The sequence below is a fragment of the Microcaecilia unicolor genome, chromosome 3 (assembly GCF_901765095.1).
Source record: "Microcaecilia unicolor chromosome 3, aMicUni1.1, whole genome shotgun sequence".
Lineage (NCBI taxonomy): Eukaryota > Metazoa > Chordata > Amphibia > Gymnophiona > Siphonopidae > Microcaecilia > Microcaecilia unicolor.
In genome coordinates, this window is record NC_044033.1 from 28,095,922 (window position 1) to 28,109,918 (window position 13,997).

The window sequence follows — 13,997 nt, forward strand, 5'->3', positions numbered from 1 at the left end:
AGACATGTTAGTGTGTAAGTTCTCATAATAATCCTTAGGATATTAGTGGTATGATCAGTTATCCATGGTGCGACCGCACCTTGAGTATTGTGTTCAATTCTGGTTGCCGCATATCTCAAGAAAGATATAGTAGAATTGGAAAAGGTGCAGCGAAGGGCGACTAAAATGATAGCGGGGATGGGACGACTTCCCTATGAAGAAAGACTAAGGAGGCTAGGGCTATACAGCTTGGAGAAGAGACGGCTGAGGGGAGACATGATAGAGGTATATAAAATAATGAGTGGAGTGGAACAGGTGGATGTGAAGCGTCTGTTCACGCTTTCCAAAAATACTAGGACTAGGGGGCATGCGATGAAACTACAGTGTAGTAAATTTAAAACAAATCGGAGAAAATTTTTCTTCTCCCAACGTGTAATTAAACTCTGGAATTCGTTGCCGGAGAAAGTGGTGAAGGCGGTTAGCTTAGCAGAGTTTAAAAAGGGGTTGGACGGTTTCCTAAAGGACAAGTCCATAAACCGCTACTAAACGGACTTGGAAAACTCCAAAATTCCAGGAATAACATGTATAGAATGTTTGTACGTTTGGGAAGCTTGCCAGGTGCCCTTGGCCTGGATTGGCCGCTGTCGTGGACAGGATGCTGGGCTCGATGGACCCTTGGGTCTTTTCCCAGTATGGCATTACTTATGTACTTATGTACTAACGCTGTGTACGTCTAGTAGACCTATAGAAATGATAAGTAGCAGCAGCAGCAAGGCACATCCACAAACTTTTCTTGCACAGTCGCGAAGGTTGAAAGTTTGCAGTCATGACAGTCTGCATGCTCCAATACCTATCACAGAAGCTCTCAATATTGTTTCAAAAGAAAGGTCACCCTCACCATTTATCTTCCAAGCTCCTTCCTTCTGCCTAGTAACAACCTAAATTCTAATTTCTTCTGACTGAGTCAATCCACAAGACTTACCACTGGATATACCATGAACAGCTATTAAGCAGCTATACTTGTGGTGAAAATTTTGTTTTACATTTCTATGTGCATATTTTTATGATTGTTTGCATGTAAACTGTTGTTAACAAGCAGTAACTCTGGTATTGTTGGCCAGTTTGGTTTCTCTGAGGACAAAGAGAAGCCGGGGTGAAATGGATTTAATGCAATATATAGTTAGCTTGACAAAGGGACGTTTCTGAATATTTGTAGACTGAAAATACACAGAGTTTGGGGGCCATTTGCAAACTAAATTGATCCACAGGGAAAAAATTTTCAGAATACAAGAAATGCACATCTCAAGCAGCACCATAACTGTGCATCTTTGTTTTTCAAATTAAATGGAACCATTAAATCGTACAAAAGGACAGAAATTTAAAAATCAATGGGGTCCTTTACTAAGGTGTGCTAACCAATTTAGCTGCACAGCATTTAGAGAGTGCTAAACATTACAGACCATTAAATCCATTAGTGCAGCTTAGTAAAAGGACCTCAATGTTCTTATCACTAGACTGCCTGCTTCTATTTCTTGTTTGTTTGGCTCACTGCCTGTCTTCCTCAATGCCCCTACTGGATCCCTTGGAAAGGAGAGGTGATTACTAACCCTAGACATGGAAATGCTGCTGGTGAAAAATTATGGCTCTTGTATACGATACAGAAAGCTTCAAAGTTATCTAAAACGGTTTAGAAGCCATTACTTCTCTTCTGAAAATTGTACTAATCCTTAATAATTCTTTCATGCTCTCTCTGTAATAGTGTCGTTTACTTCAGCCAAATATAGTTTAAGCATTTACTGACCTTAAAACAAACAACAACAAACTTTTAGATCTGGTCTGAAGGTACTTTTAGCGCATGCATATTTGTGTATATGCCAGCACTCATGCAACCTCATAAAAATGCCATTCTGGCTCACACAATACTTCTGCTAAATTGTGAATACTTACACAGAGATACAATGTTATCCAGTTTTCCGTTTACACTTTCGTATCTTAATTCAGATATATACAGTTCTTCGGAGTTCACTGGACAGTTGTGTTCCTATGACAAAAAAAAAAAAAACCTGTAAAATCACATCCACAAGAATGATCTTTAGAATACATTAATTTTTCCAGCAATGGACTAATTGCAGAATCATAGTTTTTCAGAAACTACTACGCAACTATTCCCATTATCCTGATTATAGCCAATGCTCCTCTATCACTCTCTCACTCTCCTTGCACCATTGTCTGTGGAATTCCCTGTCTGTACACTAATCTTGCTTAACGTCTGCTCAAAATTAATTAATTGATTGGATCTGGAAGCGATGATCTCAACAGGCAGATAAAATGATGGCAAAGACAGAAGGATGCTTGGGTAGGGTTACCATTTTGTGTCCTCTGAAAAAGAGGGCACATGTCACGTCCCCCGCTCGACCCCACCACGCCCACTGCCACGCCCCTTTCAGATCCTCATTCCGCCCCCTTTCCCCTCCCCCATCACATGCTCCCCTCCCCTTCCTTACCATCTTCCCTGGTGGTCTAGTGACATCTTCGGGGCAGGAAAGAGCCCCCTCTTTCCTGTCCGGAGCGCTGCCTGCCCTTGTCTACATCCGTCTCGGTCTCGGCAGGGGATTCAAAATGGCCGCCGAGAATTGAAGCGGCCTCGCGAGACTTCAACTCTCGGCGGCCATTTTGAATCCCCAGCCGAGACCGAGAAGGAGGATGGGCAAGGCAGCGCTCCGGGCAAGAAAGAGGGGGCTCTTTCCTGCCCCAAAGACGTCACTAGACCACCAGGGAAGATGGTAAGGAAGGGGAGGGGAGAGCCACGGCATTGATGGATCGCGCAACCGCACCCACGCCATCTCGCACGCACATTTGTCCAGAAATCCGGACAAACGTGCATGCGGGCAAAACCCGCCGGACGCCCCGGACATGCCCTCAAAAAGAGGACGTGTCCGGGGAAATCCGGACGAATGGTAACCCTATGCTTGGGGGTACAGGAGAAAAAGCAGTCAGAAGACAAAGGGGGCAGTATTGCCTCTGTGTAATTCTATGCTGAGACCTCATTTTGGAATACTATGTGCAATTCTGGAGACGTTGGGGCTCATTTTCGAAAGAGGACGTCCATCTTTCGACATAAATCGGAAGATTGACGTCCTTCTCCCAGGGACGTCCAAATCGGTACAATCGAAACCCGATTTAGGATGTCTCCAACTGCACTCTGTCGCAAGGACGGCCAAAGTTCAAGGAGGCGTGTTGAAGGCGTAGCGAAGGCGGGACTTGGGCGTGCCTAACACTTGGTCGTCCATGACCCATAATCGTAAAAAAAACAAGGACGTCCCTGATGAACACTTGGACGTTTTCACCCGGATCTGGTTTTCTCACGACTAAGGCACAAAAAGGTGCCCGAAATGACCAGATGACCACCAGAGAGAATCGGAGATGACCTCCTGTTACTCCCCCAGTGGTCACTAACCCCCCTCAAAAAACATCTTTCAAAAGTATGTCGTGCCAGCCTCTATGCCAGCCTCAGCATGCAGGTCCCTGGAGCAGTTTTAGTGGGTACTGCAGTGCATGTCAGACAGGCGGACACAGGCCCATACCCCCCCCCCCCCCCCCCAACTGCTACATTTGTGGAGGAAACAGCGAGCTCTCCAAAACCCAGCACAAACCCACTGTACCCATATATAGGTGCCCCCCCTTCACCTGTAAGGGCTATGATAATGGTGTACAGTTGTGGGTAGTGGGGGGGGGGGGTTTGGGGGGGGGGGTTGGGGGGCTCAGCACACAAGGTATGGGAGCTATGTTCCTGGGAGCAATTTATGAAGTCCACTGCAGTGCCCCCTAGGGTGCCCGGTTGTTGTCCTAGCATGTCAGGGGGACCAGTGCACTAGAAATGCTGGCTCTTCCCACAACCAAATGGCTTGCATTTGGCCGTTTTTGACACGGACATCTTTGGTTTCGAAAATCGCCAAAAGTCAGAAACATCCATGTCTAGGGACGACCAAATCTAGGGATGTCCAAATTTAAGGATTTGGACGTCCCTGATAGTATTTTCGAAACAAAAGATGGACGTCCATCTTGTTTCAAAAATGTGGGTTTCCGCACCCCCGGATTTCGCCGTTTTGCAAAGACGTCCAAATCGCAATTTGGACATCCATTTCGAAAATGCCCCTCCTGATCTTCATAGAGATTTTCTGGATGGTGTCAATCCAGAGGATAGCTACTAAAATGATCAATGTTCTTCATCTGGGAAAGATTAAGTTACCCGTTTACTAAGCTGAATTAGGCACTAATGTGCGACTAACACAGCCTAAAATGGCATACCACAGAATACACTCAGGCATCCTGCAGTAACGGCCAAATATGAGTGCGCTAAAAAATAATTGTAGTTATTTTTTTGAGGGGTGCATGTCAGGGGGGTGGAGAGTGAGCATTAATCATTTAGCACAGCTACATTACTGGATAGCGCGTGGTTGGCATTAAGTCTCACGCAGTGAATATTTTTTATGGCCATACGCTAATGGCAAAATTACCACATGGTCATTAATACAAAATATACAAATAGACCATTTTTATGGCTGTGGTAAAAATGGCCTTAGTGGCAATAAAAAACTGCATAAGGCCACAGTGCCCCATAAAAATCTAAATATGAATATTTTGGAAAAAAAGACAGATATGATGGAAGTGGAGAGACACCACTGAATTGCTGTTAAAAAACAAAACAAATTCTTGGCACCTAAATATTTCTATCTTGATGACCTCAGTGGGCAATTTAGAGGATGATCCACTAGACGGTATCCTATCTGGACAATTCCAAGAACCCATCTGTCTGACGTTATAAGAGGCCATCTGTTTGCAAAAAAATGCTGCTTCCCTCATATAAGAAAGTTGTACGGAATGGATTCAGTGACTGAAGCTATATTCACGTAAAGGCAGTCAAAACGTTGTCCCTGGTTTTGGCAGCAATGAAATCAGGGACTCTTGGGTCCTTTGCTGTCTAGGATGAGAGCAAGAACCCTGTCTGGATTAGGAGGTATGGGACGTTGGAGGATATCTATGCCTATGAGAATAACAGGACCTCCGTTGCCCTCCGCTCCGATAGCTCCTGGTAGAGGAGGCCAGAATGGAAGAGGGCCTGCAGAGGGTCTTAAGAGGTCACTGATGAAAGTTGCAGCCTCTTGCACCTTAGCTCCAAAGAGATTCTCTTCAAGGCACAACATGTCGGTTAGCTTTTCCTGCACATCTTGTCTCAGGACTGAGGCCCTCAGCCAGGCAAGTCTGTTTCAAAAATATCATACGCTGCACAAGCTATATATTTTCTGCACTTCTTCCGTTTGGTTACTAGCAAGCTGAGTTCCTCTGCCTTCTCTCTGGGAAGTGTATCCACAAATTCCACCACACTGCGCACAATGTTGCACAAGTGTATTACCATGAAAAGCTGATGACAGCACAGCATTCTGAAAAAAAAAGTACTTTCCCCAAAAGACTCCAATGTCTGAGCCTCCCTCCCATTGGATACTGAGAACTAAATCTTGGAATTCCTGGCAGTTTTGAGAGCAGAATCGACTACCATGGAACGATGAGGAAGCTGTTCCTTCTCAAATCCCAGAGATTTCTAGACTCTGCACATGGAGTCAACGTTTTTATTAACAGGAGATACGGAAGGGGGTGGGGGAGTCCCCACTCTCATCAGTACATCCTTCAAGACCCTGTGAATTGGTACTATCAGTCTCCTTGGAGGAGGGAGAGGGGTAAAGGAATTGGAGGATATCCAGTGCTTCTATCCTGGGTTCTATCTTTCTCTCTAATTGAAATTGGATGCTCTGAGCCATCTCCTGAATAGTCAACAAAACAGTTGGTGGGTGTCTGCATCTCTCATTTGGTGGGGAGGGCTCTGAGAGGAGACGTGTGGATCTCTCCTCTGAGAAACTCCCTGGCACTTCCCTCAGAATCCCAGAAGCACACGCTGACTCAGACTCATAAAAGAAGTCAATGAAATCTGAGTCTCTGCCTGTCTCATACCAATGACTGCTTGGTCAGGCCTTCTATGGCATCAAAACACTGATGATTCCTGGTGTACTGGAAAAGCTTCCTCCCCTGAAGCATTAGAAATGGACACTGGTGTGGCCAACCTTGACTCCAAGCCCCCTCCAGGACTTGTTGTAGATGCATCCCTTTCAGGCAAACCATGGGTATCGAGTGTCAACATGATTGCCTCAGTCTTCGACATCAAAAATTTTGAAGTTGCAGCATCCTGTCAAATAAAGAAGTGCTCCATCCACTCCTTGAATTTCTGTATGAGCTGCTCCTTGAAGGCTGTCAATGACAAAGGCGTAGGCATCACTATAGGAGTGGCCACATCCTCCTGAGCTACATAAGGTGTACTGGAAATGGAGTCTCAGGCTGTGGAGGCTACTGCACCTTCTACAATGGCACAGAGAATGAGCGGTCCTTACAATAAGGATGTTTTGAGGATACTGGTGGCCTTGGTACCATGCTTTGATTGGGAGCAATGCCAAGATATCGCAGCCTCCATACAATGTCCTATATTGCATTCTTTCAGCACTGGATACGAGGTTGAGTACTTCCTCTTCTTTAGAAGGGAACCGAACAATAACCGCTACCAATGTGCTTTATCGATGCTTACTGTTGAGAGTAATCAAGATATTCTTGATGTTGATGCACCCCCCCTCCAGCATACAATGCCAATGGACTGATATTATCAGTGAAAATCTTTTCATGTTGCTTTTCTCCGACACAAATCCCTCTCTTTGACATTTGTGAACAGAGAAAACAATAAGAAGAGTCATGGTTGGGTCCTGAGCACTGCGGCACCAGGAATCAGTATCTATAACAGATAAGGTCCTCTAGCACCAGGAACATCTCTTGAAGCCAGTGGGGGGGGGGGGTCTTCTTTTGAGACATATCATCTGGAAAAATAGCCACAGCAAAATCTACAACCTGATGGTGACAAAAAATCTCCAGTCAGGAGCGTGAGGCCTTTAATTGTCTTGTACTAACAAGGAGGGGGAAAAAAACTGATGAAAATAACAAACTACCAGGAAATTTCTGAGAAAGAACCATGTGACAACATTTTTCAAGTTAGCTTTGAGGTGACCATGACTCAAAAAGGGTCTAATTAACTCCACAGAAAAAGATAAGACTGAGGAGGTCCCACGCAACAGTGGCACGTGGGAACAGGCATGCACACAAGGTAAGCCTACACAAAGGCTTTTAGAAAAATTGCTGGGGCAGTGCTCCCCGTGCCAGGCTCCCCCAGGGATCTCACCTATATGTGAGGATTTAGCAGTTTCACTGTCCTTGGAGAAGAGATGTTTTCCCTAGTGTTTACACAAACACATACATACAATATATTTAAAATATAAGCAGTAAGCCAGATGGAAACGCAGTTTGCCACCATCTATTTTATTAACAACAAGATGCAATGTCATTTTAACAGAGGACCTAATACACACAAAGAAATGACAAAACAATGATAATCCTGTAACCTACTTGCAACACAGCACGAGCTGCTTTTGGGTCATCAAAAGCAGTCAGCACGTAGTTACTGTAAGTCTCCACATTTGGTTCTACACCCAGTTGATTCATGGCTTTAAGGACTGCAATAGTACCTAGAGAAACAAAGAAGTCATATTGAATATCTTCTAATGGAGCTGCACAAACACAACTCAATGTATTCAGTGTTCCTCCACACCATTGCCCACACAATAAGAATCAAAAAATAGAAAAGGAAATTCACTCATACTAAAATTCACAAAAAAATAATTTTCTGGTATAATGGAGGTTAATTCTATTCCTGCACATACTACTATTTGCATCAGCAGATCAGCATGGTGGGGGAGAAAAAAAAAAAAGCATTCCTATGTACGCATGAGAGAATCATACCATCAGCTTGCAGATACAATGGCCTGCAAACTGATTTTCAAAGGGAAATTCTGAACAGAGGTTCCCTTTGAAAATACTGGGGCATCCAACATCAAGGTTTTGTTCATTTATCTATTTTTACACCACATATTTTGCAGATACCAACTACCTGAAGTACACAAAGCCCACGGAATGCAAAATGGAATCTCCAAGTATACTTCAGGTCTAAATTCAGGCCCACCTATTTTCCAGAACGAGCAATTTTGAAAAGACTTTTTAAGCTCTTTGAAAAATGCTTGTTCAACGCTACCACTGCTAAGGATTCCTTGTGCAAGGGATGAAATAAGTTAAAACATAAGACAAATAAACCATTTATATACAAATTCATATTACATTATCATCAGTGTTATATAAGAACACTTGCATATTTATAAAACAGCTTGACAAAATATGGTTTAAGGTCATCAATATACCATGCTACTGACCATTTTAATGGTACCTGGTCAAAATAGCACCGACAAAATGGCCCTGACAAAAAAGCTCCAAACAAGAAAAGCTCCCGACATAATAGTCACTGACATAACAGCCACTGTCAAAATGGCCTGCCCACAATATAACCCTTGACAAGTTAGCCCCCTGACAAAAGGGCCCGATCAGGCTGCCCAGACTATGGGACTGCATTTTTTCCCTAATAATCTTACCTTGCCAAACAGGATAAGGTTTGTAAGACTATGAAAATGATGATAATATTGTTTTTTTTTAATTAGCATGTTGATGGAATAATAGTTTCTTTAAAGAGCATAACAGATCGTGTATACCAGTTTGTAGCTATAGAATTTTGTTTATTTATATATGCTTTATGCAATTGAATGCCGGTAGGAGTCTTTATCAGTGAAGATTTCAGTTGTAGTTTATTATATTTTTTGGGATGTGTTATTTTTTCTTAGGGGGCTGTTTTATTAAGGGGGCTATTTTGTCAAGGGTTGTTTTGTGGGAGGGGCCATTTTGTCAAGGGCTATTTTGTTAGGGTGTGAAATGTCAAGGGTTATTTTGTTACAAGGCTGTTTTATCGGGGCTATTTTGTCAGGGCTGTTATGACTGGGTGCCCATTTTAATACAACATGTACATATAACTTTGAAACCTATTTACTTGGCTATTTTCCCCACACACAAGAAATGAGAAAAACATTTTAATGAAGCTGATATTTTGTCTTTAAAAAGGAGATTATATAACAAAGCATCTATATAAAAAAAAAATTTTAATGTACCAAGTCTATGCTTAAGGCATATATTTAAAAAAGAAGTAAAAACCTCTCAAACATAAATAATCAGTAGTAAATTCCTATCATTTTCAGTGAAGTCCCCTTTTCACATCCTATATGTATATCACAAATAAATAGGAGCTATCTTTCTGTGAGCCTACCATTTTTTTTTTGTGAACAGAAATCCGCTGGCAGGCGGAGAACTCAAAATGCCCCACGATAAATATAACAGTACAAAGACAGTGGGAGAGCGACCAAGGGTACCAAAGACAGGAAGATGTTCCTTAATAAAAGAGTTTATTTGGAGTATGAAGACTCGACACAACGTCGTGTTTCGGCCGTTAGGCCTGCATCAGGAGTCTCTTGCGCAAAATGTTGCTGGTCAATGTTGAAGACAATCTTCAAAGTTGTACATCAGTCTCTTGCATGAGCTGTGACTTGGAAGAATGATGAAGAAAAATCATCAAAAGTAACGCAATAGTCTTTAAAAAGACTGTTGAAGGCGTAGGCACATGGATCGCATTGACCTTCTGCACGCGCTGCAAAATATCCAGTGAAAATGACCGGCAACATTTTGCGCAAGAGACTCCTGATGCAGGCCTAATGGCCGAAACACGACGTTGTGTCGAGTCTTCATACTCCAAATAAACTCTTTTATTAAGGAACATCTTCCTGTCTTTGGTATCCTTGGTCGCTCTCCCACTGTCTTTGTACTACCATTTTTTTTTTTACATATATATATCCCCATATAATTTTATAGAGCCATTTGCCCTGTGCGTCTACTGTGTATTTCCCATATAATTTTATAAGAGCCATCTGCCACATTTAAACATGTTTTACATGTTGGAAATGCTTTATAAAATCCCAGCTCTCCTTGCCCATGTAAATACTTGGTTCCATAATATGAGACCAAATAAACTTACTTCTGTCAAAATTTATCCAGGTACTGAGCATACTGGCTGCTGTTGGGCTTTTTCACGTGCTGCAGGTTGAGGATACTATACAGCATGAGCTAGATTCAGTTAATGGTGCCAAAAAATTGGCACTAAATAGTATTCTATAAACAGCGCCTAAGGATGGGCGCCCTTTATAAAATAGCGGGTAGCATCGAAATCAGCATCCAACTTTGGGCACAAGGATTTACACCAATTGAAATCAGGTGTAAATCCTGGTGCACAAATTAGGCATGGATCCTCTAATTCTACAACACTGGAAGCATTTTAAGGGAACTCCCCTGACCTGCCCATGTCCCGCCCATCGTTACACCCCCCTCTTCAGATCCATACAGAAACACTGGGTGCATAAGTGTAGTTCTGTGCAGATCTGCTATTTTTGGCCTATTTCAGCGCCTTGCTTCCATTACAGATCTCACTTCCCACCTCAACTTCTTGCTCCAACAAGGCTCCTTCCCTACTGAACATAGCAACATACTACTTACACCAATACCCAAAAACACCAAGAAATCAACGAGCGATATTATCAACTATCGCCCTGTCGCCTCCATCCCCTTACTATTCAAACTTATGGAAAACAGGGTAACCTCTCAAATCAATGACTATATAAATAAATTCTCCATTCTACATGCCCACAGCACAGAAACTGTGCTACTCACTTTAATATCCATATTCAAAAAAGAAATTTCATTCGGAAATAACATTCTTCTTCTTCAATTTGACCTATCCAGTGCATTTGACATGGTAAATCATCACATTCTAACACAACTTCTGGATAAACTAGGTATCGGCGGAAATATCATAGAATGGGTAAAAGGCTTTATCACAACAAGATCCTACCAAATTAAATCAACTTCAACAATCTCATATCCTTGGTCATCAGTTTGTGGTGTACCCCAAGGATCTCCTCTATCTCCTATCCTCTTCAATCTTATGATGATCCCCCTGGCTAAATCCCTATCCAGACATGGTCTCAACCCTTTCATCTACGCTGACGACGTCAACATATGCATCCCCTTCAAATCCAATCTATCAGAAATCTGCAACAAAATAACTACTGCCATGAACATCAACCTCTTGGGCCAACGCCTTTATGATGAAACTGAACAAAGAGAAAACACAATGCCTAATCCTCTCATCCCAACACTCTTCATTCCTCCCAACTACTCTTAGTACCCCTGACATCACTATCCCCATAGCCAACAACCTGAAAATTCTTGGAGTGACTCTAGACAAGCATCTATGATTCCAACTTCTCCTTCAAAGGCAGTCAACTCTGGAACGCCCTACCCATATCCATTCGTTCTATTAAAGACTACCTACCCTTCAGAAAATTGCTGAAAACCCATCTATTCAAGGAAGCTTATCCAAACGCCACGACCTAACCCTACGAACCCACCTATTCATTACCTGTTCCTGTGACAACGGCAATGACTCAGACCACGCCTCCTCCAATTTTCCCTATGCTTTTCCTGACCCTATCCCTAATTATCTCAATCAAACCTAATACTAACACCTCCTCCTACCTCCTCTACCCCCTCTCCCTTATAATATTACCTATACACACATCCCCATTACTCTACTAAGCTTAGCATGTTTTTTCTCTGCATTATACTTTGTAATTCTACTACTATGTAAGCCGCATTGAACCTGCTATGAGTGGGAAAGTGCAGGGTATAAATGTAACAAATAAATAAATAAATAAATAATGCTTTTCTGTGCCAGAAATAGTGCATAATGTTTGGCTGCATCTATAGAACTTCCTATACCACTAATCCTATACCACTAATCCAGCCACTACTGAAGGCTGAGGTGCACTACCCTGTGAAGCTGCACCCTGCAAGACAGCGTATCCGATTGAAGAGACCAATGCATCAAAACAGCAGTCTGAAGAGGTCTCATGTGAGCCCCTGCCCACGGAATCACTTCGACTGCTGCTGCCATGGAACTGAAGGCCTGGAGAATTGTCCAAGCGGATGGATCCTTGACTACAAGCAGCCGAAGAATCTGAGACTGAATCATCTGGATCCGTGCTTCCAGAAAGCACACCATGTCATCCTGTGTGTCGAAATGAACCCCCAGAAATTCCAACGAATGACTGGGGGAAGAGAACTCTTGGCCACATTGACAATCCAACCCAGATGTTGGACCACCCGAGCCATGGCTGTGCAGCTCTCCTTGTTGGACTTCACTCTTATCAGCCAGTCGTTCAAGTAGGGGTGCACCAGAATGCCCTCCCTGCCTGAGGTGAGCCTCCAGCACCATCATCACCTCGGAGAAGATCCATGGTGCAGTAGCCAAGACAAAGGGCGTTGCCCAAAACTAGTAGTGTTTCCCCAAAACTGCAAACTGGAGAAAACGTTGATGATCCCGAAGAACCGGAATATGAAGGTACACTTCTGACAGATCTACGGAGGTCAGAAACTCTCCCATCTGCACTGCTACTACCACCGAACATAGGGTCTCCATACGAAAGAGAGAAACGTGCACGGCCCGATTCAACCCCTTTAGATCCAGAATAGGATGCCAGGAATATTCCTTTTTGGGTACCACAAATTAAATGGAATACCTCCCAGAACCTCTTTCTTCTTCTCCAGGGTCTGCCAGATAACTGCCTTTTTGACCGGAGACTTGCAGGGAGAGACGAGAAAAGCATCTGGAAGAGGAAGATGAAACTCCACTGCATAACCGTCCTTGATAAAGCGAAGATACTTATGTGTAGCAGGTATTCTCCGAGGACAGCAGACTTCATATTCTCACAGGTGGGTATATGATCCGCATAACCCAGGAACCAGCATAATAGATGGCTGAAAAAAGTTCTAGAGCTGTGAGGAGCACGCGCCGCGCTCCACTGCGCATGCGTGGAACACCTTCCCACCCGCAGCGTCCCTGTGCTTTTAGTTAAATATAACAGCATAAAAGAAGAAGCAAAACTGGTAAGAAAACATCCCCAAGGGGAGGTGGGAGGGATTGTGAGAATATGAAGCCTGCTGTCCTCGGAGAATACCTGCTACAGGTAAATATCTTCACTTACTCAGAGGACAAGCAGACTGTAATATTCTCACAAGTGGGGAATCCCTAGCATCCAGGCTCACCCAAAATAACAAAGAGTGGTCAATTGAGCCTCGCAACGGCGAAGGCGTACCACAGATTAACCTGAAAAGAATAAACAACTAGATGAGAGTGTAGCCTGGAACAGAACAAAACGGGCCTAGGAGGGTGGAGTTAGATTCTAAACCCCAAACAGATTCTGCAACACGGATTGCCTAAATCGACTGTCGCATTGGGTGTCCTGTTCAAGGCAGCAGTGAGATGTAAATGTGTGGACTGAAGAGCACATTGCAGCCTTGCAAATCTCTTCAATGGAGGCTGACTTCAGGTGAGCCACCGACGCAGCCATGGCTCTGACATTATGAGCCGTGACATGACCCTCCAAAGTGAGTCTAGCTTGGGCATAAGCAAAGGAAATGCAATCCGCTAGCCAACTGGAAATGGTTTGTTTACTGATGGTGACCCCACTCTGGTTGGGGTCAAAAGAAACAAACAACTAGGCGGACTGTCTGAAGGGCTTCGTCCGCTCCATGTAAAAGGCCAACGATCTCGTGCAGTCCAAGGTGTGCAAGCTGCTTTCGCCAGGATGGGCCATGAGGTCGGGGGAAAAAATGAAGGCAAGACAATCGACTGGTTCAGATGGAACTCCATCACCACCTTCGGTAAGAACTTAGGGTGAATGCGGAGGACTACTCTATTGTGATGAAACTTAGTACATGATGCATCCACTACTAGGGCCTAAAGCTCACTGACCTTACCAGCTGAAGTAACGGCGACCAAGAAAGCGACCTTCCAGGTCAAGTACTTCAGATGGCAGGAATTCAGTGGCTCAAAAGGAGGTTTCATCGGCGGGTGAGAACAACATTGAGATCCCATGACACTG

The 13,997-nt window shown here is 43.6% G+C and overlaps 1 protein-coding gene across 2 annotated transcripts in view; it reads right to left on the reverse strand.

Moving 5' to 3' along the window:
• LRPPRC (leucine rich pentatricopeptide repeat containing) overlaps positions 1–13,997 on the reverse strand; it is a 346,459-nt gene that overhangs the window by 226,543 nt on the left and 105,919 nt on the right. For both annotated transcript variants that reach the window (XM_030195798.1, XM_030195797.1), the window contains exons 12-13: positions 7,477–7,595; positions 1,927–2,020 (exon numbers count right to left, since the gene is read on the reverse strand). In XM_030195798.1, coding sequence (XP_030051658.1) covers positions 1,927–2,020; positions 7,477–7,595 — 213 coding nt within the window. The remainder of the gene's footprint in view (positions 1–1,926; positions 2,021–7,476; positions 7,596–13,997) is intronic.